The sequence below is a fragment of the Spermophilus citellus genome (genome assembly GCF_964194105.1).
Source record: "Spermophilus citellus genome assembly, chromosome: 1".
Lineage (NCBI taxonomy): Eukaryota > Metazoa > Chordata > Mammalia > Rodentia > Sciuridae > Spermophilus > Spermophilus citellus.
Genome location: NC_138182.1, coordinates 121,388,086 through 121,411,855, shown reverse-complemented (window position 1 = coordinate 121,411,855; position 23,770 = coordinate 121,388,086). Strand labels below are relative to the sequence as shown.

Below are 23,770 nucleotides of genomic sequence, written 5' to 3'. Positions count from 1 at the left end.
CTTGGAAGCAACTGAGAATCCTTCAGTAGGTGAATGGATAAATAAACTATGGTCCATACAGACAATCGAATACTTGTTACTCAGCGCTAAAAAGAAATGAGCTATCAAGCCCCCAAAAGACAGAGAGGAAATTTAAATGCTTGCTACTCAGTGAAAGGCTTTTATTCTGTGATTTCAACTCCGTGACATTCTGGAAAGGGCAAAACTGTGGATCCAGCCAAAAGATCTAGGGAAGAATGATTAAGTGGCTGGCGTCCTGAGAACTTCTAGGGCCGTGAAGCTGCTTCGCGGGGTGACTGATGCTGGACATGTGGCACTGTACGCCGATCAGACCTGCGGACTGCACAGTGCCAACATGGACCTCGTGTCAACTGTGACCTCCGGGATAGCCAAGTGGAGGTTCATGGTGTGACAATGTGCCACTCTGGTGTGCGATGTCTATCATTGGGAGGCTCTGCACGCGGGAGGCAGCGGGTGTAGGAAATCTGTGTACCTTCCTCATAGTTTTGCTGTGAAACTAAAACTACTCTTAAAAAAATCAGGTCTTTAGATAGATGGACTAAAAGAAATATGCCTCAACCAGAGCCACCCCTTGGTGGGAAGGTAGCATGTGAAGCCCTGGGTGCTGTCACTGTGATGGCACTGGAAGGGCGGAGGGATATTAGAGCGGAAGTGAAACAGGCTGTGCAAGGAGTCCCCGGGGCACTCGCCAAGGCCGCCTTGGGGACTCCCAGGAGGGACGGGAGGAGCTCTATTCTTAACTGTAAGTGACTCTGGATAGTTTAGTTGTGGAAAGAATTTACAGAAGAGTAGGGCAGACAGGTTGGGGAAGCATTGTGAATGTTCCCCAGAAAATCTTCTAAATGTCACTGCTTGAATCTTAAAATCAAAGTAGAAAGAATAACTGGCTGTTTAAGGAAATGTCATGAGTGTACTTGCTACTTGGAGACCAAAATAGAATCTAGCTTGACAAGAATCATATTACAAGATCAGGTCAAAAAAATCAAAAGTATCTTTTTCTGAGTTCAGCAGAGTTCTGTCAGTGATTTTTTTTTTTTGTCTTTGTGTATGTGTGTGTGTGTGTGTGTGTGTGTGTGTGTGTGTCTAGGTGAGGGGTAGAATTACTATATTCAGAAAGGCTAAGAGCAGAAAAGGTGTCCAAGGTCACCTATGCTTGGAGTGAGGGTCTGTGTCTTTAGGAACTGTGCAGTGCGGCAAACTCTCTACTGAGTTAAGGGCATCTTCTAAGTAAAAGATACCCCAAAAGATGAGTTTCTGATGAGGTAGAACTTCCTTGGTTCAACTGGGCCAGCCAGTTTGGTAATTTGTCTTTTGCATTCTCATTGTTATTGTTTTTCTCCTTCTTTAGTATCAAATAAGAAACATTTGGTTCATATAGAACAGCCATGACTTCAATTGTACTGAAAGCATTAAAAAAGTTAGAACATCTCCTTAGAATAATAATCTAAGGATTATATTAATCCTCAATTTCAATTAATATACTTAAATATTTTTATTTCTGTATTGAATAAATCATCTTTTAAGCATGTTTTATAACACATGAAGGTGGTCTGTGATAGCTCCTTGTTAGTGCGTTTACTGGAGTATTCTACAGCTACCCTGGTCATACATGCATTCCATCCCAGCTGGTTGGCTGCTACTTGGAGTTAGGTGATTCAGAAACTGGGCTTCGCCCCCTGAAGTTTTTAACAGTTCAAGTCATGTTCCTGTGCTTAGCATCTGAAGTATATACTTTAAAAAATATATATTTGTGACAAGTAACAAGATCCAGGCTAGTTAAAACAATTGTAATGGAGTTTACTAGATTTGGATACTTGACTGTACGTTACCATTAATGAATGAAGCCAGTTTGTAGAAACAAATTGAAATGTAGAAATTAATTTTTACCTTCTTTGCTCTTATCTCCATACCTGCTGTCACTCCCCAAGTAGGAATAAGCTGAAATTTTAAGTGGAACAATTTAACTTTAGAATGCCATTTTATTTGGTTTAAACTGAGTTCTGATTTTTCATTATAGACTCCAGGCTTTGGGTTTGGATTGATTAAAGCTGCTGGCTGTAAAGAACAGTTTTCTCTTCTCATGGCAGGAGTTCATTAACGGGGAGACCGTTTCAGAGACACGGGATTCTAAAACAGGGAAGGTCTAAAGTTCCTTCCAGAAAAACTATTATTATGTGGCTGCACACTTGCTCGGGTCCTGAGTATTCAGCAAGCTAGGAAAAGTCTCACTCCAGGCTCAGGGCTTGAGACAACCTCTTTATCCACTTTTCAGAGCCTTGAAAGTCACAGTTCTGAGAGGTCTGAGAGGTCAGTACTAAAGGAGTGTTGGTAGTTCTGAGTCAATTTTAAATTTGCACACTATTCCTGATTCATAGAGTGCTGGACCATGGCAGAGAGTGACCCACCAAGGTTTTCTGTCCATTTCCTAGCAAGTCTTGCTGAGGGCTCATCACCCTTCTTCTAAATGGGTGTGGGTGGGCATGTGGGCTATGGAAACTTAAAATATACCATAGTGATTTTATTTTATATCTTCTAGTGTATGTAGTATGCACTCTTGAGAAGCTGTGGTCTAGGTTCTTCAAGTTACATGTAAAAGCTCTTCCAAAACATAAATGTCATTCCTTCAGGATAGAAAAGATCCATTGCCTTTCCCCCATTTATTATGGCTATGATTTTTGAAGACAGCTTATCCAACATTTTTAGTATGTCTATAAATTCATTAAGGAGGGGCACCTTGGATGATCATTTTAGGTTAAACATTTTTGAACTACTGCAAAATTCAGAGGAATGTCAGGATTTAGTAAGAGCCTATTATTCTTGGGTATAATGTTAGGGACTTTCGTTATTTCTTACTATGTGTAAGTGCCATTAGACAGTCTTTAGTATGTATTGACCAAAGTCTGAATTTAAGCTTGTCTGTACATTCAGGCATCAGCAAGCACTTTTGTTATGGGCCACATAGGAAAATATTATTGCTAATTAGATATTTGTAAAAAGTAACAAAAAACTGCACAAATGAAAAAATGTGAAGATTGCTATTATAAGTTGGAGTTACAACACAATGGTATAAAGAAAATTACTTTGGGTGGGGATTTGGAAATTGGAATGACTTAGTTGTTAAACATGAGGGATATTGTATTTTGTCTCCTCCAAACTTTCTCTTTTTGAATTTTGGGGAACATGTTGATTCATTGTTTTCTGTAGCACCACAAAGTTTGGTCTTGTAATACAGATTTTTAAATACTTTGCCTATTAAAAGCAATCAGTTCAGCTCTGTTATTGAATGAGTTTAAACCATCAATGAAAAAAAATAAATTTAGTAACGGCCTTCTTTTACCTTCAGGTCGTCTAAACTATTCATACCCAGGATCCGATAGCTCTCTGCTTATTAATGGTAAGTGATAATTGATTTACCACAGTGAAGTTCACAAAGCAGAAGTCAGTACTAGGGGAGAAAATACAATTAATAAAGAAATTGTACTTCGATTAATAGAGAAAATGACATTAATTGTTCTGCAATGATAGTTGAAAGTTGCTACTAATAAGCTATTTTAAAATAATTCTTTCCCCTCAAAATTGGGCAGGATTTTTTTTTTTTTAAGAAAACTTGGGTGCTGATTCCCTGTCTTGAAATTGCTAACAGTAAATGAGAATTCCACATGATAGATAAAGACCAGCTTTATTGAACATTACCTTCTGAAGAGTGACCTTTGAAATGTCAACATAAAAGCCATTTCTGTGTCAATGGAAAACTGTGCCAGAAAAAAGAGGATAATCAGAGATCTAAAACCAGATAGAGGCAGCCCGAGACCACAGTGCTTGACATTGGGAAAGACAAGGTCATTCACTGCTGCCAAAGGAGATCAGGGAAAATGAAGTTTGTTGGCTTTTACAGTACCTTCTGTAGATTCTCTCATTACCTGTTCTAAATTTTACTTCTGTGCTAATGAGTACGTGTGTAGAAGCAAGTTGAGCTTTACAGAGAAGGGCATCTCCTCACAGAATTAAAGAATTGCAAAGTGTCTGTTTTTTAGTGTTTAGAATAGCTGAGTAGAATGCACAGGTCTTGCTGATTTCTTTTCTTCTCATTTACTGTTGCTGTGTTGATAATCTCTCCTTCTTGGCCAAAGTTCATTTTAAGTCCTACAGTTTCTAAGAAGTATTCTCGACCAAATAGCTGTGTTCTCATTATTTCCCAATCAACAACCAGAAAACAAAACAAAACAAATCAAAACAACAACAACAACAAAACCTTGTCTATGGTATGTGGTGAATTGAAAATTAGTTTTGTGAGTGCATCTCCTTTTGGTTAGTGTGTAAAGTCTGTGTGCTGTGAGTTATAGGCTTGTCGAGCCAGAAAATGTTGGAAGGAGATTTGATTGATGAGAGTTTGGTCTCAGACTTTGGTCTCTTCATGCTATAGTGCGAGAAATAATATCATCATAATAATAGTTACAACAGAAAGCAATGCCTTAGGATTCCAGCATAAATAAAGATAATAGTAATATATAATAATAATCCCATGGTATAATATTCTAGCATAAAAGTGTATAGTCCCAAATCCAAACCCAGGGGTGACAGTATCATCAGGATAAAGAGGATGTACCTGCCCTGAAGCAGGTTTAGCTTTTCCTGGGAACTAGTTCCTGCTCAGGTCCAGGTTCTGGGAAGTTCAGGGACCCACCATGTGGCGTGTGTTCTCAGGCAACGGGATCAAAGCTTCTGTGTCCCATTCCCCTCAGGAGGTTATTCAGTTGGATCAGTTGCCTTCAGGCTGCATCTTTGTTGAGGTGATAAGAACTCTCTAGTGGGTTTTTCTTTAAAGCAAAATTCATTTAATTAAAAAAATCCTCTATGATTATGAAGTTGCCTCTCCTTTTTTCTCCATTAATAGCCTTTCTTTATGAATAGGTTAGTTTTAATGACCCTTATTTGGCAAAGGAAACCACCCCTCCAACATTTATGTTTTGAAATTTTACTGCTTCATAAACTCTAGAATGGTTGGTTTTTACTGCTGCTTATATGGAAGTTTTGGTTATTATAAAGGTGTGTTGGCTGAGGTTAGCATTGACTCAAACCAAGAGACATGAAATAAAAGAAGAACCAAAAGAGATGTCAACAAGGGGAACCTTCCTGGCTCCTCAAGCCAGGAGCAGCAGTGCAAGGTCTTGCCTTGACCTCTGGCCTTGATTGTAACAAATGTGATCAAGTGTTAGGTTTTAGTGACCAGCCAGCTAGGATCAGCTGCCAGTATATTCATTTATAAGGAAGAAAAACATTCCAGGTAGGTTGGATGCTGGTAATAGACCCATTCTCTCTACAGTAGAAAAGTCCAGATTATAGCAGAATATTGCTTAAAAATCATGAAATTGGACAGATGAGGTGGTGCATGCCTGTAATCCCAGTGGCTCGGGAGGCCGAGACAGGAGAATAGAGAGTTCAAAGCCAGCCTCAGTAATGGTGAGGCACTAAGCAACTCAGTGAGACCCTGTCTCTAAATAAAATATAAAATAGAGCTGGGGATGTGGCTCAGTGGTTGATGCCCTGATTTCAGTCCCCAGTTAAAAAAAAAAAAATCATGAAATTGAATCTAGGCTGGGAAGGAGGCATTGAGACCAGCCCTTATTCACCTTCATTTAGATGTGGGCATTGTCTGTTCTCTACTCAAATTCATAAAACATCCTCTAGAGCAGATCACTTATAGAAATCATCTATAAAGGTAATTTCATTTCATTCCTGTATATTTCTTACTAGCTTTGTTCTTGCTGTATCTCAGGTTTTGGGTAGCTATATTAAAAATCTCATGTCATGAATTGTGCTTAATGAAGATAAACTCAAGAATTACAGATACCTGCCACCTCCTGAGGTTGTGGTGACAATTATAAATGCATATAATCATTTCACATGACACCTGGCACACAGTAATCAAACTAAAATAATTATAGTGATTTTTTTGGTCATAAATTTTAGTGCTAAATATTTAGAAAAGGAAAAATTACAAAACAATGCATTAAGAGGATTTTTTAAAAAACTGTCCACTATTAAACATGCTTTCTGTGTCTACTACTGAAATGGATGACCTAAAACTTGGTTCGACGTCCCAATGCAGTCCCTCCATATCTTATGGCCATGGAACCTTTTATTAGAGCTGAAAATAAATGCTTAATACATGGTGTCAAATTGCAGTTATAGAAGGGAACTCTAGGGACCTGTCTGTCCTTGTCTGCTGTAGCCAGTCTGTTCGGGCTGTAAGAGGCCTGTAGAGGTGGTGGCCTGGCCTCTGTACTGTTCAGCTGTGACTTTCAGAGCTCTCTTTCCAGGTATCTGAGCCTAGAGGCATTTCTTGTTTGGTTTGGATGAAAGTAGTTAGAGCTGTTGTTAGCTTCTTTTTCAGGTGAACATTGTAACACAAACATTTGAATTTCCACTATGATTTTATTATCCAACTTGTTTTGAAATTTTCAAGCAATCTCAAAGCTTTTGAGGAAGAAATGGGGTTTAAGTTCTAAATAAATAAAGGAGAAAAAAGAGCCTTCCACAAGTTTTGGCAGTTTATATTGGAATAACCTTGACATTTGCCTGTACACAGATAAAAGGAGCTTACTCATCCACGGATCAAATTACTTCTTATTATTTGGCCCTGCTCCTCATCAGCTTTCATGCTACCCGGTGACCTTCATATGTCACTTATGACTTTTAAGAATCATTGCCAATATAATTCAACAAATAATGATTTAAAAAAAAAAACTCTGCTAAGAATATTGCAGAGTTCATTTCAGAAAATTATTCAACTTGTTGCTGTGTGAGATTAGTTATAGAGTTTTTTTTTTTTTTTTTTTTTTTCAGGGAGGTCAGGGGATCTTGGGGGAAAATTCTTAGATTTCGAATGTATTTTAAAAAACTCAACTTTGTTTCCACTTTTTGGATACTGTTTTATTTTGCTAGAGCTGCCACAACAAGTACTGCAGTGTGGTGTGCCTTAGAGAACAGATTTCCCTCATCCTGGAGGCTGGGTGTATTCTCAGGGTGATTTCTTCTGAACAGCTCTCCCTGGCTTTTAGGCTGTGTGTTCACGTGCTCTTCCCTCTGTGCTTGTCTGTGTCCGTCTCTTCTTAGAAGAGATATTGATATTGGATTAGGGCCCACCCCAATGACCTCATTTAACTTCAGCCCTTAAATACCCTATCTCCAAGTGCAGTCACGTCCTGAGGCCCTGGAGGCTAGGACTTCAACTTTGAATTTTGTGAGTGGGTCGGGGGACAGAATTCAGCCCATTAGCTGATGCCTTTGACAGTACATTTTATGTCATAGGAATGCAGTGAGCATATCCATTTTCTCATGGCACAGCTTGGTTAAGCTCTGCGGTAGATGTTAGGTGAAAGATTAATTTTTTTTTAAACTTAAGGAGACTATGCAGTTGTCACCACCTCTGTATAAAAGTGCTGTGCATTGCTCTCTTTTTAAAATGCTTATTTTTCCCATCTCCTGTTTCACTTCTTCAGCCCTTAGGATTAGCTTCTTCAAAAATGAACCTATGGCCCCCCAAAATTATAGAACAACAGGAAAATGTTAGTTTTTTAACAGATTTATCTATATATTCCTTTCTTCTAAGGCTGTCTGTTCATTTAGAAGCATCAACTAAATATTTGTTTGTTCCAGTGAAGGAGATTAGTAAGACAGTTTTTAAAGGCCAGCATAGAACAACATCTCCTTAGCTATAGTTGTTTGGAATGGAAGGAGGGAAGATGTCTGCTTGGGGTAGGGGCAGAAATCTATTAAAAAGGAGGGTATCATTTACCCAGGAGCACTGTGGATGATAGTCACTGAAATGTCTGATATGGTTCTGGTGGCTAGAATACGGGGCCTGGTTAACTATCCTTTCATGAAAAAGGTGATGTGGGAACATTGTAAACTCATGTCCTCTACAGTTGTTCGTTTAGAATAGTAATGAAAAGCCCAGAGGAACTCTTGAAGATTAAACTAAGAATGACACATTTGAGTTGTTTTTGAAAAAGGGGGAGATTACTTACTAAGCATGTGACTGTCCATCACATAAGCATGTGATATCTTCCCCTGGTCTCTCATTTGTTCCTTTTTCTTTCTAATAAACTGAGAATTAGAGGTATGCAGAAACTAGAGTTGCCCTTCTCTTGGGCAACTCTTTACAAATTAATAATGCATATCTTTACCATAGCTTATGAATGTTCTTTGAATGTTGTTGTACCTACAAGCTAATAAAAGCTCAAGTCAGCTTGACATTGGGAATTGTAACTAGTAAGCAAATATGTGGATTAAAAATTAGTGAGTCTGATAAATTTGAGGTTGATTAAAAAGGTAATTTGAATGACTATTGGCCTCTTTGTGTCATTCTTGAGCCATCCTCCTGCCTCCTGCAGCGATGGGGTCAAGCTTTCTGGTTCCACCATCTTTATTCTTTTGTTCCCAGATTTGCAACTTTTAGTTTGAGCCTGTAATTTTAAGATTTACTGATTTGGCTAATTTTCCCCAGTTTTTTTTTTTTTTTTTTTTTGAGTCAAGTTTTCTTTGTGTTGCTCACTCCTGGGTTCAATTGAGTCTCCTACTTCAGTCCTGAGTAGCTGGGACTACAGAAGCTCCTCACCATGTCCGGTTCCCCCACATTTTCCTGCAGAAAAGTCAGTTCTTTCCATCTGAGCCACCACCCTTTTTATTTTCCCCCAGTAGAGTGCCTGCTTCCTTCTCAGCAAGAGGGAAGCCACAGGGGAAGCAGTGGGAAGCCTGAGGTAGACCAGGAGCCTGAAGAGGCTCCGCTCTGCACTGCCTGCTGAAACTTACTAATATTTTATCTTTCCTGGCCTAAGTCTTCTTCCTTCCAGAATTATGGCTGTCATGTAGGAAAGGGAGTGTTTCTTTAGTAACATTTGTTTGTCTTTAATGCGGATACTAACTACCAAGAAGAAAACCAGAAATGGCCCATCAGCCAATAGAGCAATGCCACATACACAGTAGTCATGAATTCAGGTAGTACAGAAGTAGATGGAACAAGAAGCAAAGGCCTTCTTTCTTTTCCTATTCTAGTTTTTCTCTTTTTCAGGATCTTGTGGTTGTTTTGGAAAAAAAGGCTAATACATATTTTAACATCTCTCTATATTTTTACTTTTAAGTTTACACAAGGATCATATAATACACACTTAGACACTGCATGCAAACTAGATCTTAGCTTCCGCATCAGCCCATGAGCATGTGCCACATTTTAATATGGTTGCATACTAGATGCTTTCTCTTTATGAATGTATCATATTATGGACACTTATCCATTGTTACAGCAAATGAGAAAAAGATACTTTTGAAGAGATACATAATATTTTATTTTTACAATGAAATATGTATATATGTGGAGGGAGAAGGAAAAGTCCTGGACAGTCTTTCTGTACCTTCTTGGCAAATCAAGCACTGTAGATTAATGGAATATTTTAGTAAGGGGAATTTCATGATGAGCACAGGGCTAATAAGAAGAAAAACATGTATAAGCAGTCCTGTAAAGACATTATAGAAATAAAATATTTACTAATACATCTAATAACATGCAACTGGAAATTAAAAAAAAATTATCACCATAATGCTTAAAACCCATTTTAACATTCTGGACTCCTATTAATTCTGAATGTAAATTATTGAGGACTTTATAAATCAAAGCTAAGTAATAAAAATAAAGGTAGCTACACATATGTATAGCATTCATTTTAACTCAGATGGGGAATGGGAGATTTTTATTTAGTGGTGTTTACACGTGCATTTTTCAAATCTTTAAATAGTTTATTCTTAAATAGTTAAAGGAAAATTCTGAGCAGAGTTTATTTCAGCTAAGTTTAGAACTTTCCTAAAACAGATTTCTTTGAACATAATTAAAGCCATTTTGTTCCTTGCTACTTCCTCAGATGCTTGCAAAACATCAGATAGCAAGCAACACTTTATGGTCATGAGCTTAGACATCTTCCTGACATTTTTCTCAGGAAAGTGATGGGAATCTGTTTCAGTGTATTTCACCAAAAAGTTTGCTTCAAATATAATTTGAAATAAATAAGAAGAGGGTACTTAGTACATCTTTTATACATGGAGTAAATTGGCACCATTTAGCATTCTGTTCTGGGTATATAGATGTGTTCACTTCATGGAAGAGTCACTGAATTTATGGTTTTCCTTTATTGTATGTCAAAATAATTTATAAACTATTATAATAACTGGAAATAAAAATTTACACATTCTTATTTTGTGTGTTCCAGAATGTCATTCCCTCCCCCAGCTTTATTAATTAATTCATCTATTTGACTGGGCAGTTTTTGTAGTTTGCAAGGATGTACACCTGTAGTTGATTTTTCCTGTTATATAGGACAGTGTCTGCATAGTTTTCAGATATTTGGTCTTAGAATCTAACCATGAATTCCTCTATATTAATCAGCTTAATTTTGTATAACATTATCGAATTTTGAAAGTATACATTTGAAGATTTTGAGATGTTTTATTTTTAACTGTTCCTGAAATGACATTAGTAAATAGAAGCTATGAGCATTTTCACGTTAGTTTTGTAGCTTTTAAAATCCTACTCTTTTCAAGTATCTCTGTCTCAGAAATCCAAGCAGCATGAATCTTCTTTTTAAGATAGACAGAACCAACCAAGATCTTCAAATCATTGTTTTCCCAAGTTCCCTTGTCTTCAAAACAGTTGTGTAAATGGAGGCTCTTAAGCAGGCATCTGCTTTTGTGATACTATTTGTCTTTCCAACCTCTGTCTGGTAAGTTGGAAAATACCTATTCCTCTTAAACTTAAAACCTATGAAGTTTTCCTCAAGGAAGGCTTTATTTTGTTTTTAGTCTGCTTAGTCAGGTACTTTGGTAAAATCCTGTTTTATCTAGTAATGGTAGAAGTGTATTTTGATATGAGATGTAATTTCATTTTGGAAAATAACTCCTGTAATGCTTCTAAGTTATACATACTTAGAACTTATACTTACTTAGAAGGCGAAGAATGAAGACCCTGACCATTTTGTAATGTGACTTCTAAAAGGTGCTATACCTTCTAACTCAAAAACCTATCCCACCGTCCTGTTAAACCTCGTCCCTATCCCTAGCCAAGCCATAGGCTTCTGTTCTGGTTTACTATCCCTGAACTTTACAGCAACCCGCCTATGGCCCTGCCAGGCCTCAGGTGCTATTCCTCTGATTTTTTTTTTCCTGAAGGACTAATCAGATGCCAGCTAATCAGATTTGTCGCTTCTCTTCTGTCCTGTCACTCCTACCATATAACTAGGAGAGTTAACTAAGGACTGTGTTCCAAGACCCCGTAGATGACTGAAGCCAAGGATAGTATTGAACCCTACATATACTAAGGTTAAATACATAAATATACATATTTAGAGAGATGTATATATACACACACAAATATATGATAAAATTTAATGTACAGATTGAGCATAGTTAAGAGATTAGCAATAACCAATAATAAAAGCAGAGCTGCTATAACATATACTGTAATAAATGTTTTGTGAATGTGATCTCTGTCTCTGAAAATACATCTCAAAAGTGACAAACAGGCAGGTAGCATGAACAGCTTGAATTCTCTGGGTGAAGGGACGATTCACATCCCAGGCGGGATGGATGGGAAGGTTCCATATTTCATCATGGTACTCAGATGGTGCAATTTAAAACTTATGAGTTGTTTATTTCTGGAATTTCCTGTTTAGTATTTTTGGACTGAAGTGGACACCTGATAACCAAAGCTTAGGACAGAAACCAGGGATGAGGGGAGAACTGTGTAGCAGCAGGCATGGTACATTATCCTTGTGTTGGCTTATGTGGCCTGTGACACATAAAGTCGCCAGTCCTTTGAGGACAGGCCCTTGTGCTGTTATCCATAGTGCTAGCAAGATAGGACATTTACAAAAAGTTTGTTGTACAGAATTGAGGCCTTTGACTGTCAGGGCTTTAAGTGCCAATTTGTTTGTTTCTCCAAAATTTCCTGATTTAAGGTTTGTGCTCTTGTTTCCTGGATATTCAATGATTCCCTTTTCCTTTCCCCTTGGCTATAGCCTACCTGGTGATATAATGCCCAGCCTTTTACTTTTCAGCATTTGGGTTTGGTAGAAGATTTGATTAGGGTCACAAAAAATTGTTGGTTAAAAAGAAGCTTTAAATTGCCTAAATATTCATTTGTTATGATTTTTTTATTAGGAATGAACTGAGAAATACTGTAAAAATGTTGTTTATCCTGCAGTGGTGAAAAGATATGAATTAAATACCAGTATATCTACTAAATTGCTAGTGAACAGGAAAATCTGAAAAAATATGATTAATATACTAGTTGGTTTAAATCTTGTTACATGCTGTTTCAGTTTTATAATGGTTTGGACTTTGGGTGACAACTACAGCCAAAAGTTTCCCTTAAAACAAGTAAGATTCAGTAAAGATTTACAATGTCTTTGAAGAACTTTTAAAAAATGCATTCAGTTGACTTCTCACCATTCAGTTCCTTGTTTTGGAAACATTAACCAGGACATGAAGAATATAGCCAAATTTTGTTTCAAAAGCTGATAGATGAAATCTCAGTTGATTCTTTTGACAATGTTTGAAAGGTTGTTTTTTTGTTTTTTTGTTTTGTTTTGTTTTGTTTGTTTTTTGTTTTGTTTTGTTTTGTTTTTCTTCTCATTTGACATGCAGCAAGGACATATGGGCGAAGGAGAGGTAACATTATTGTTTCTAACTTTTGAATGTATTGGTTGTGTTTGGAGAGGACTCAAGCTTGCACTTTCTATAGCCTTTGAGGGGAAGGAAGGGGTAAGGGAAGGCAAAGCACAGAAACACAGCTTTGATCCTCCATGGCCTCTGTGTCCTAGTTGGCATTCCAGACATTGTGTTTTGAAGGAGTTAATGAGCTCTAGTCAAATTGCCTGAATTCTGGGATTTTGATTTAAATTCATGTGACTTCCCTATATTACATTAGATATTCAACTTACTTATATCTAAAGATCCCCTCCCCCTTTCTTTTTGAGGGAATTTCTTGGGAGAAAAAAAAATTTAAAAAAAATTTAAAAGCAATAATGTAGACTAGTCTCAAAATACCTCATTATCTTTGAGGCTCAATTTCACTTAAAGTAATTTGGGTCAGCTGATTTTACCAAGTAAGCATAAAACATTTGATTTAAAATAGGCTGAGCTAAATAAATGACTTCCTATATATTTCAAATACTGGGGGGGGGGGGAGGGAAGCTCTAGAAGTGTTAGGGAATCTTAAAGACTCATTTCCTAGAGGTGCCTGAATAAACCTTATTTTTGCTGTCTGTAATAGTTTTGCCATTTTCCAAGCAAGAAGACAGTTAAATAGCTAAGATGTAAAATCTAAGTGATTTTTGAAGATCATTCAGAAAACAATATCTAATTTTATAATTACTTTTTGTCTTCATTTGACATGGTATTTAGGATAAATGTGCAATAAAGATTCTGTTATTGTTTGTGTTTAGTAATGAAAATTAAAGACAAGGGTGGCCGCAAAAGGGTATTGGGATGTTCTGATAAGGGAAGAGCACTTGAAATACGTTTTAGAGGACCCATTAGCAAGTTCCTTTTGTAGAACTTAGAAGTAAATTGGCATCTGAACAGTGACAAAAAGCAGTGGTTGAGAGATTTTGCAGTTATTTGTAGCTCTGTGTTTTGTTGATGGTGTACAAGTTCCTATTTTCTGTCAGGTAAACATGGGAAGACTGTCCACACAGAGGCATCTCTGGTCTTTTCTCCTTTTCTGGCAATATCATTTTCAAACAACAAATTTAGTGACTAGTTTTTAGAAATAGACAACATCCTTGGTGAGCTAATAATTACTCAGCTAATAACAAATGTGTCTTTAGCATGCCTGTGGGTCTTATATTCAGACAGTGAACTTGGGTAACAATAGAATAGTAGGTGGGTTTTGGTTGTATCCCCTTAGTAAAGGTAAACAAAATGAGCGTTCACTTAAAAATTGACTTGTTCATTTTAAACCCATTCTTAGAGGAAATTGGGCAGGCTGTGCTATTTGATCTGTTGAAGAAATTTAAGGGCTTAGCATCTTACAGTCAGATCCCATACTTAGTGTCCATATCTAGTGTGCCGGCGGCCCTGGGGCCCTGCCAAGGCAGTGCAGTCTGCTGCCAACTGCTTTCAAAGGAGTGCTCTCTCCTGCTGGACTTCCCTTTCACCTCGCTGAGGCTTCTGGGTCCCAGTGGGATACTCGAGCAGCCCTCTATTTAACCATGTACTTTCTCTGACTCAGTTGGGACTTAAAGGTGATGGGGACTAAAGAGCATATCTAAGTGATCCTATTATTCAGTGAGAAAAATAAAAGCAGTTTTATTGGATCTGCTGCTTTCCTTGTTCTTATGCATAGTAATCAGTGACAAGCAGCATTTCCTGTCAGCTTTCTGTCCTGCTTTCTATTTCAGGTCAGTCTTCATTGTTCCCAATGGAAGATGGGTTCCTGGATGATGGTCGTGGGGATCAGCCTCTTCATGGCGGCCTTGGCTCCCCTCACTGCTTCACTCACCAGAACGGGGAACGGGTCGAGCGGTATTCTCGCAAGGTGTTCGTGGGCGGATTGCCTCCTGACATTGATGAAGGTATATTTAGAAAAAACTGTCTACAGTAGGGTGCCTGTGGTGGCACATAGTAGGTCTCTTGTCTTTATAGCTGTGGTGCCATCTGACTCCGGAATTCGGGCTCCATGGCATTGTTGTCTCCTGCCTTCCTGTCCTACAGAGCCTAGGTGCAGCGGTGAGGAAGGCAGGCTGTGGGGACCTGCTGAAGCAAGGGGCGCATTCAGTGAGAAAGAGCGCGGGTCGCTGGAAAACGGGCAGCCATTCTGTTGTCATGAGCACACGTGGTGCTGCTCATCCTGCCTTGGCCAACTCAGTTATGTGTCTCCATCTTTCTTTCCCACCTTTTATAAGTGCTTCATAAATGTGCAGTTCATTGTTTCAGACTTTTAAATCTTAGGTTAATAGTGAACTTTTGATAAATGTAGCCTACAATTGTAGCACAAGAAAAGGAATCTTAAAAGTTATTCATTCAGCAAATATTTACTTGCTTTCTAAATGCTGTGCACCACCCTCAGGCTTGTTTACAACAGTAAACAAGATGGAATGTCCCTGCTTGCATAGAGTTGATATTCTGGTTAGGGAAGGCCCATTAAAAATATGTACACATGCAAGAAAATACCAGAGTAAGTATTAAAAAGCAAACATGGTGACCTGAGCTAGTGATGCAAGTGGTGAAGGAAAGCCTCTTTGTGGAGGTGAAATGTGAACTGAGACTTTAGTCAGGAGCCAGCCATGCCAAGGGTTAGTGGGACCAGTTATCTAGGAATCCGCAATTCATCTCTGGATCTAAGTAACTCTAAGTAAAATTCAAAGTAGACATACAGTGATCATATATCTTGGTTGCTTTCTTCTAAACTTCTTTGGTCTTGGTTTCCTGAATGGAAATGGAAGTAAACTAATTCATATTTTAAGAATAGAGCAGGTTTCTCTAAAAATCTGTTGTGTCCAATAATAATATTTAATAACTCACCATTTAGACTGGAATTAAAACTTATCAAGCCACTTCATTTTCTACAAGATGATCAGTCTTTTGGAAGGCTGAGACAGTAAGGGTTCTGAAAAGTCAAAGATTGAAATAAACACAAGGTTTGGTTTGTCCCCCCCACACACACACACACACAATGAAATGTCTTGGGGAAATTTCAATTTAGTCTGAAACCATCTCTATCCTTTCCTTAGAGAGCATATCTTGAAGAGTATTGTGTTCTATAGAATTATGTTCTAAAAATTTCAGGATTTATGAGGAATATAGAGGCAGAACATTTAAAACCAAGTGAATCTGTACCTGCGACATGAACAAAAAGAGAATTAACCACTGGACATGTCACAGACATGGATGTTATGATGGCCGTGGGGATCAGCCTCTTCATAGGACCAGCGCTACAGGGTTGTGAGGACTCAACGCAGCATGTGTTCTGGGTAGAACTCCAGATCAAAAATTGAAGGAAGAAGCTCAGCATGGCAGGGGCAGCCTCGGGGAGTACTAAATATGTCCCAAATCACTAGGGCAGTGTGAGAAGAGGCAGAGGGAACCGGGCCTCTGGACCTGAGGACGTGCAAGTGGTCAGATGTCCTTCAGGGTTGGAGATGCACCTGTGGTGAGAGAGCCCTGGTGGTCCTCATTCCAGTGTGCTTAGAGCAGAGTGGGGCTTACACGCGCATCTCTGGAGCCCAGGCTTTTGTCTTTTCTGATGGCTGTCATTCTCTTTTCCATGTTCGGCTGACGTCATTCTCCTATTTACCAGTCTCACGTGAGTCCCCTGTAATATAGAAACAGGCGTAGCAGAACAGACTGTCCTGCTTCACAGTCTGGGGGAAATGAAAACAGTTCCTCCAGGATGGAATTTGAACGTAGTCCCCATCTCAATTTTTTGTTCTTCCTGACTTTCATCAGGTTTCCTTTACAATGCTTAACCAATTTTTTGCAGAAGCTTTTTGGAAATATATTTTCCTAGAATTTACCTGCTAGTTATCCAAATATATGATGAGGCACAAATAATATCATTAAATTAATGGTTAAGTATGATCAAGTCTTCACTTTTCTCTCTTTCTCTCTCTCTCTCTCTCTCTCTCTCTCTCTCTCTCTCTCTCTCTCTCTCTCTCTTTTTGCTATCTTTCCCTTTTTTCCTTCTCCCTTCCTGCCTGACTTAGGTTTCTTGCTGTCCAAGGAGGTGGGCTGATAAGAGGAGCAATGACAAAGTCAAGGGGTGTGTTTTCCTGTATGTGCACAGGGCCCAGGAGCCTTGGCAGCAGCAGGCATGGTGTGTACAGGAGTCAGGGCCAACCCAAGCCAGAGCACCAAGCTAGGAGGCAGAGGAGTCTAGCAGGGGCTGGAAGATTGGTTATACTGAACAAGTAATAAGGGTGTTGCAGACTAGAGGAGCTAAGTTTCTCACCATGAGAAGGGAACTTACAAATATGGAGGGAAGGCTAGAAAAAACTGAGAATTTAGAGTAGAACTGGGAATACTAATGTAAGATCATAGGTTTTTATAATACACAGATATAGAAATAGCCATCAACATGCGTGTACTTGTGCATATTTCATTTGTTTTCTAGCTTTGTCCACTGGGTAGACTTGGAAATAATGAAAACTCACTAGTAATGAACCTGTGGCACATCCAAATTTTAGTTTTTTAAGTATCTTTTGCCACCAAAAGGAACCAGGACTTCATAAAAAAAAAAAAATAGTTGATTCTAGAGCTTGAGCAATGGAAGGTCAGGATGAGTCTCAAGTATCTTCTTGTGCCACAAATTATGGAAGTGTTTAAAAAAATGGTAGGGACACGGCAGAGGACAAGGAAGTTCCTATGGGCAAAATCAGGGATAATATTTTTGGACAAAGTGAGCATCAAAATAAATAAGGAGATAATTGGATTATATGACTTATAAAAAAGTAGGCCTAGGGCTGGGGTGTAGCTCAGTGGCAGAATGCCTGCTTGGCATCCTTGAGGCCCTGGGTTCAATCTCCAACATCTCAGAAAATAAATTTTTAAAAATCTTTGTTGATATAAATAAATGAATAAAAGGGAAAGAAGTATTACTATTTAATCCTAACTAGTAAATGTAGAAGGAATGATGAAAATTGGTAATTATCATTTGGCGATCATCATTGAGGTAGTGGATAGAAGCAGGACTCTTCAGGATGCCAAGGCTAATGAGGAAATGGGATATTGGTGACTACACAATATTTCTTTGTAATACACTTATCAGATAAAAAGGGGGAAATGATCTCCTTGAGATGGAGAACCCAGGCAGATACCAACTTGACCAGTGATCAAGCTTAACATGTCCAGTGTAGTAGGATAGGACAGCAGACTGTCATCATGGTGGTATTTGTATTCAAATGTGTAGCATGAATCTGGTCATTAGTATTAGTAAACAGAGTACAGACTCACATCAAGGGTCCTTGACTTATCACAAATTACCAAAGACTGAATAGCTTATTAACAACAGAAATTTCCCACAGTTCTGTAGGCTGAGAAGTTCAAGATCCAGGCCATAGCAGGCTCAGTGTCTGATAAGGGCTGGTTCCTCATAGCAGCTATCTTTTCATTGTAAGCACACATGGAAGAAGGGATAAAGGCTGTCTCTGAGGCCTCTCTTACAAGGGCATTGATCACATTGATGAGGACCCTGCCCCCAAGACTCAATCATCTACTGAAGGCCACATTTCCAAATACCTCACGCTGGAGGTTAGGTTTCAACATGTGAATCTGGGCAGGGGTGGGGAAGGGACACAAATATTCAGAGCATAGCAGCATCCTGTAGAATGAATGTGAAAAATGGAAGAATGGGGAGCGGTTCCTAACTAAAAAGGACCAGCGCTGCAAGGTTGTGAGGGCTCAATGCAGCGTATGTTCTAGGTAGAACTCCGGATCAAAAGGGGAAACAGGGACATTGTTGGGATAGTTTGAAATGTAAATGGAGTCTGTGAATTGGGTGGTAGTGTTGTACCCATGTTTATTTCCTGATTGTGAATACTCTATATATTGGTATATAAGGAGGTGACCTTGCTCTGAGCAGATACCAACTGTCGTGTTTTGGGGTTACAAAGTATCTTGTCAGAAAAAGATGGTGTGTGGGTGGATTGCTAGATTGGTTCATGCATGTGCAGATGGAGGGGGGGAAGGGGAAGAGAGAAGGAAGAGGGTGAAGGCAAATGTGCCCAACATTGATAGCTGGTGAATCTGGCTGAAAGGAGTTCTGTGAACTGTTCTCGGAGATGGCAGATTTAAAGCTTTTGTTAATAAAACTACTACTTTAAAAGAGTAACCCTAAAATATTTGAATTTTTTTCTTGTTCATTAGATGAGATCACAGCTAGTTTTCGTCGCTTCGGCCCTTTGATTGTGGACTGGCCTCATAAAGCAGAGAGCAAATCTTATTTTCCTCCTAAAGGTAATTCCCAAGATTCAGTATACAAGTACAGTTTAACCTTATATTGTTCAGCGTTCAGCCTTTTCATAAATGTTTACCTTCATTGCAACATTTCCTATTTTTCAGCTTATATTTTTCTAAGTGGTCTTTAAAATTTCTATATAACTTACTTTTAATTCAAATTCAATTCTTCTCTATTTTACTACAAAAGTGAATTATGCATTGATATTATCAGATTTTTGGTGTGAATATTGAGTTTTAAATTTTTTTATATTTTTCTATTCCTTTTCCTTTCCTTGGTATTAATTTACACTTTCTATCTCTTGAAGAATCACAAAGAAGATAGGAAAAAGTATAAACCCTTTCTTCTTTTTTTCTCAGGCTATGCATTCCTGCTATTTCAAGATGAAAGCTCTGTTCAGGCTCTCATTGATGCATGCATTGAAGAAGATGGAAAGCTCTACCTGTGTGTATCAAGTCCCACCATCAAGGATAAGCCAGTAAGTGCAGTCTAGCGTAAAATAGCTGTTAGTTTTTGCCTCGATCCATCTGCTGTATTTGAAAAACATCTTGATGTGTCTGTTGTACTTAATCGACATGTTTGTAAGTAGAATCTAAATAAAAAGGTTTTGTTATTGTCAGGTTCCTAACATTGACATTCTGTATGTGCGTGCACATTATTTTGACATTGAATGTGTAGTTAGTTGAAATATTTGGTAAGTCTTCACTATTTAAAGTCTTCACTTGAAAAAAAAAAACATTTTACAAAGGTAAAGCAGCTGAATTTCTTCTGAAGAACAAAACTCAAATCACAAATATGTTCCATGTCTTTCTATCTCTATCTTCTCTTGGATCAAGATTTTACCCAAAGAGTCCTTAACTTTTTACCTGTGATGCTTTCCCAAAGTGGAATTGATTATGTGTATTCTCATAGAGGTATATTGGGTGCCATTTTTTCTTCCTGGAAGTTTTTCTTTATCATAGAATTTCGTCATTAGGGAGTGTAGTGATGAACTTGACCAGTCAGCAGTTCCTTCTCAGCCAGGTAGCAGTTAGTGAAGAGACACTTCTCTACCATCCAGATAAAGTGGTGCAGGAGCACAGCATGGGGTGCCCACTCAGGCAATGATTTGTGGAGCTTGTATTGGTGTCTTGGTCAGGAACATACTTTTGAGTTCCTGTGGCCTGGATTCTTTCTGCTTGACTTGTTTATGTTCCATGCCAATTCTTATAGGTGCTTGAATTGGGTACCTCTGGCTTCAGACATTATTGGTGTGCATATTTGGAAATACCTTACCTTTGGTGTGGGCACCTGTAGCAGTTAGTAAATGCAAACAAATTTAAATGAGGTACATGATTCTCGATTGATTGTGATTGACATACTGAGTCTTTATCACAAAATGGTTTATTACAGATATCAGTGATATTTTTACTTTGAAATGTTTTTTGAAATAATGCAACAGATTTATTAAAATCAGAAATAATTTGCATTTTCTGTACATATGTTGATTTGGACATTCAATCCTAGTTTATCACTATAAGCTGATCAGTGTCAGATACCATGCTAATTTTTAATTATGCAGATATTGAGGGGTTGGATAGAGTAGAAGACCCAATAAGCTGAAAAAGAGCTGATTAACTTACAAATAAATAAGGACCTGCTAAGTGATTTGGCTTATAGTAGACATTGAAATTGAACTTTCCACCTTGGTTTAGTTTGCTCTAACAGATGAAATGAAGGGTTAGGATATAGATTATTTTTAAGTCTTTGAGCTTTATACCTTTTTTGATTTGTCATGACATAGATTTTGACTTTTAAAGATACAATACTCTTCGATAATTTTAGACCTTTTGATAATGAGACACTTTTGGTTTCTGCACTCCCTAGGTACAGATTCGGCCCTGGAATCTCAGTGACAGTGACTTTGTGATGGATGGTTCACAGCCACTTGACCCAAGAAAAACTATATTTGTTGGGGGTGTTCCTCGACCATTACGAGCTGGTATGATCAAACATCCAAAAACACTCCCTGCCCTTTAAAATAAGAAATATAAAGATCATTAGGATGAACTCTTAATGAGTGTTTGATCTCATTGTCTAAGAGTGAGAGTTCTAGCAATCAGTTTTGTGAGGGTTTGAATTTACATGCTCTGCTCTGAGTGGCCTTGGACAAATGACATAATTTCTCTGATTTTCAATTTCCCCATCTGTCAAGACAGTGGAAAGTGCATGTGCTTTGTAGGGTTATTTTGGATCGAATGGGGTAACCGATGTGACGGGCTCACATTATCTTTCTCATCATTGTCTGAAGAAAAAAGAAGCCCTTGCAAAGTAGCTTATGTATTGAGCCACACAGTGCTGGTTTCCCATGTCCTCAGTTGCTCAGCAGCTATTTACTGAGCTCAGCTGTTTGCTGAGAGCTGTTTACTGGCTCTCAGCAGTGCATCATGTTTTTAGAGTAGTAATTACAGAAGAAATTACATTTCCACCATCTAGTAGCTTGGGGTTTAATAGCATGAATGAGGTAAAGAACATAAGATGAACAGAAATGCAGTTTCAGAATTGTAACAGTTCATGGAAAGGATGCTTTAATTATTTCAAATTTTATATGAGAAATAGATGAATAGCTAGACTATAGGAAAAGGTAACGGGTTTTGATGGAGAGAGGCTGCAAAGCCCCTCTTAATTAGTGTTTAATTAGTTATTTATAGTAAGAAAGACCTTGCTAACTGGTGACTATGCAGCAATAACATGGATAGGAAGCAAAACTGGTTGCCAAGCCCAGGACTGTCACTTAACAATCTGAGACTTTGGACAGATGGATCATCTTTGTGCCTCAATTTCCTTAGGAAATTCTTACCTATTTCCTAGAGTTGTTGTGAAGATTAGAAAAGAACATGTAAAACCACAGAGCCCCTGCCCACAATTAAAAAATTGATGATTAACCCACTGTACTACTGGTCATAGTAATGAGTTTAATTAATAATGACTGTAATAATGTGAGCTCGGAGGAAAATGAATTACTTTGAAGGAAACCGTCAATGAACCAGATGAATTTTCCTGATTTAAATGCCCCCTTTGCTCCCCTCATTCAGTGGAGCTGGCTATGATAATGGATCGGCTGTATGGAGGTGTGTGCTATGCTGGGATCGACACGGACCCTGAGCTGAAATACCCAAAAGGAGCTGGGCGAGTGGCATTCTCTAATCAACAGAGCTACATAGCTGCTATCAGTGCCCGCTTTGTCCAGCTGCAGCACGGAGAGATAGATAAACGGGTAAGTCCTAGGCTGCTGAATGGGGGATTTTTGTATTGCTGTAATTGACAGCTGGCAGTTATGCCTATAGAGTCAGTCACATGTGGGCTCTAAGAATTGCCTCTGAATTTCTTCTCTTTGATTTTTGGATAGCTGGACTAGGACACTGGACACCGTAACAACTTTACTTGAGTTAATTTAATCTTTCCTAGACTGTCACCCCATCCTTTCATTCATTCAATAAAAATTTACTGAATCCTGTTATGGAAACATGAATGCATATAATATCTCCTGATTTTTAAAAAAATCTTGGAACATCATGAATACCCCTGTAAGTCTATTTCTCAATGCACGGTGGTAACGTGTTATTGAATTAATTCACTTCTAGATCCACCTTGCTTAGAAATCTTTCATTGTAATAGATGAAATAGAAGGAATCATCTTTTTATTAGCAGTCTGTTTTTCCACCTAAAATTAGGTAGTATTACTTAGCATTATTTTCAACACTTTTTAAATTCCTCTTTGTTGGATTTACCCTCTGAATCACAAGACTGGGAAAGAAACCTTTTTCCAGTATATTATATCAGCGCTCTGTATTCTATTATGTCTTATTTTTTTTCCACAGATTTATTCCTTTTCTTTGTGTTTCATGCATTCCACAGATGTTTTAGTGCCTAGGATAAGAAGTTACCGTCCTCATGAGCCCACATTCTGATAGAACCATATTTTATGCCAGTATTACTGAATGTGTGGCCTGTGAGCCAAAGGCCAGGCCAGAAACTGTTAGTGGGTTGTGGTGAGATAGGAATTTACACCAGAATCTGAATCCACTGCATGACCAGGTGCAGTGCTGGGTTCAGCCGACAGTGGTTTTTGATGAGAAAGACCTTCCTCATGAGGGAGGCAGCGTGCTGAGGTACATTCTGGCGCAAGCCCTATTTTGTGGCAGACCAGCACTCTCATTAGCGCTGATGTTGATACCCAGCACTCGGGGGCCTTGTGCTAAAGTCTTTATTGATTGGTTTTCCCGTGCCATTCTCACTCCGAGGTGTGGAAGCTGGCAAGTCAGTAGTGGTGTACACACACCATTTATGTTTCACGTCATGTGTTTTCTGCTTCAGTGGCAGTAAACATTTTGAAATAATAGTGGTCATTTACAATACTGTGATTACGTTAAGCAGAAAGGTGTACATTATAAACTCTGGTAAAAGGGGCAGGACTCATTGCAGTGTATGTTAACATGCCTATTTGCTTTTTATTCACACTGAAAAATATCTGCACCTCACTGTAATATAAATTTCTACTGTAAGTTTCGGAGTGTGTTCATCAGAAATTCAGGCTCAATTTATGTCCTCTACAATGACATCCTGTGACATGTTCTTGCCACTCTGTAGATGACATTGAGTGGCCTAGAGGCCCGAGCCTCAGGGCCAGCTCTGTCTGCCCTTGGCATCTTCCATGTCACTCCTGTCCCTTCCTTCCTGGCTAACCTTTGTGAGGATTCCTTTCAG

General features: G+C 38.5%; 1 protein-coding gene across 5 annotated transcripts in view; it reads left to right on the top strand.

The window, feature by feature from the left end:
- The window catches only part of CPEB4 (cytoplasmic polyadenylation element binding protein 4), a 66,001-nt gene that overhangs the window by 36,975 nt on the left and 5,256 nt on the right, over window positions 1–23,770 (top strand). For 2 of the 5 annotated variants that reach the window (XM_081297809.1, XM_081297812.1), the window contains exons 3-9: window positions 3,365–3,415; window positions 12,715–12,738; window positions 14,472–14,645; window positions 18,934–19,023; window positions 19,384–19,502; window positions 20,891–21,005; window positions 22,099–22,280. In XM_081297809.1, coding sequence (XP_081153935.1) covers window positions 3,365–3,415; window positions 12,715–12,738; window positions 14,472–14,645; window positions 18,934–19,023; window positions 19,384–19,502; window positions 20,891–21,005; window positions 22,099–22,280 — 755 coding nt within the window. The remainder of the gene's footprint in view (window positions 1–3,364; window positions 3,416–12,714; window positions 12,739–14,471; window positions 14,646–18,933; window positions 19,024–19,383; window positions 19,503–20,890; window positions 21,006–22,098; window positions 22,281–23,770) is intronic. The other 3 variants (XM_081297811.1, XM_081297813.1, XM_081297810.1) reach the window with 2 other exon arrangements.